This window comes from Fulmarus glacialis, unplaced genomic scaffold (genome assembly GCF_000690835.1).
Source record: "Fulmarus glacialis isolate BGI_N327 unplaced genomic scaffold, ASM69083v1 scaffold35534, whole genome shotgun sequence".
Taxonomy (NCBI): domain Eukaryota; kingdom Metazoa; phylum Chordata; class Aves; order Procellariiformes; family Procellariidae; genus Fulmarus; species Fulmarus glacialis.
The window spans coordinates 2,435-2,923 of NW_009207977.1; the positions used below are offsets into that span (position 1 = coordinate 2,435).

General features: G+C 64.4%; 1 protein-coding gene across 1 annotated transcript in view; it reads left to right on the forward strand.

The window, feature by feature from the left end:
* The window catches only part of CDK5RAP3 (CDK5 regulatory subunit associated protein 3), a gene marked incomplete at both ends in the record, with an annotated part of 3,223 nt that overhangs the window by 2,115 nt on the left and 619 nt on the right, over positions 1 to 489 (forward strand). Inside the window, 1 exon segment of the mRNA XM_009576328.1 lies at positions 42 to 114. Within this exon segment, the coding sequence (XP_009574623.1) occupies positions 42 to 114 (73 nt within the window).

Here is a 489-nt window from a genome sequence, read left to right on the forward strand (position 1 = left end):
GGGCACCCCCAACTCACAGGGTGCCTTTTCTCTTGCAGCAGGATGACGGCATTGACTGGGGAGATGGTGAAAGCGAGGAGGTGCAGATCACAGTGCTGGAGGCTGGCACCGAGGGTGAGCACGGCTGCAAAGGGACATAGGGGGTCCCAATGGATGGCAGGCAGCACCCACCCTGCCTTTACTCCCCCTTCCCTGCCTGCAGTGACCCTGGGCACTCTAGCTCTGCACAAGAGCCTGTTGGGGACAGAGCAGAAGGCAGCACGGTGCTGGGCAGGCACCCCTTGGGTGCTGGGCGGGCAGGAGCAGAGCTCTGACCCCACTAAACAGTGCCGTGGGGTGATGCTGAGCACCCTGTACGGGACGAGTTGGGGTGGGGGGTATGACCAGACTGTCTGAGCCGTGGAGATCCCTTCCCTGCTGCTTCTCTGCCCGGCTCACCCCCAGCTCGTCCCCCAGTGCCCGAGGGGGTTGCTTGCGGCTCCGACGCCC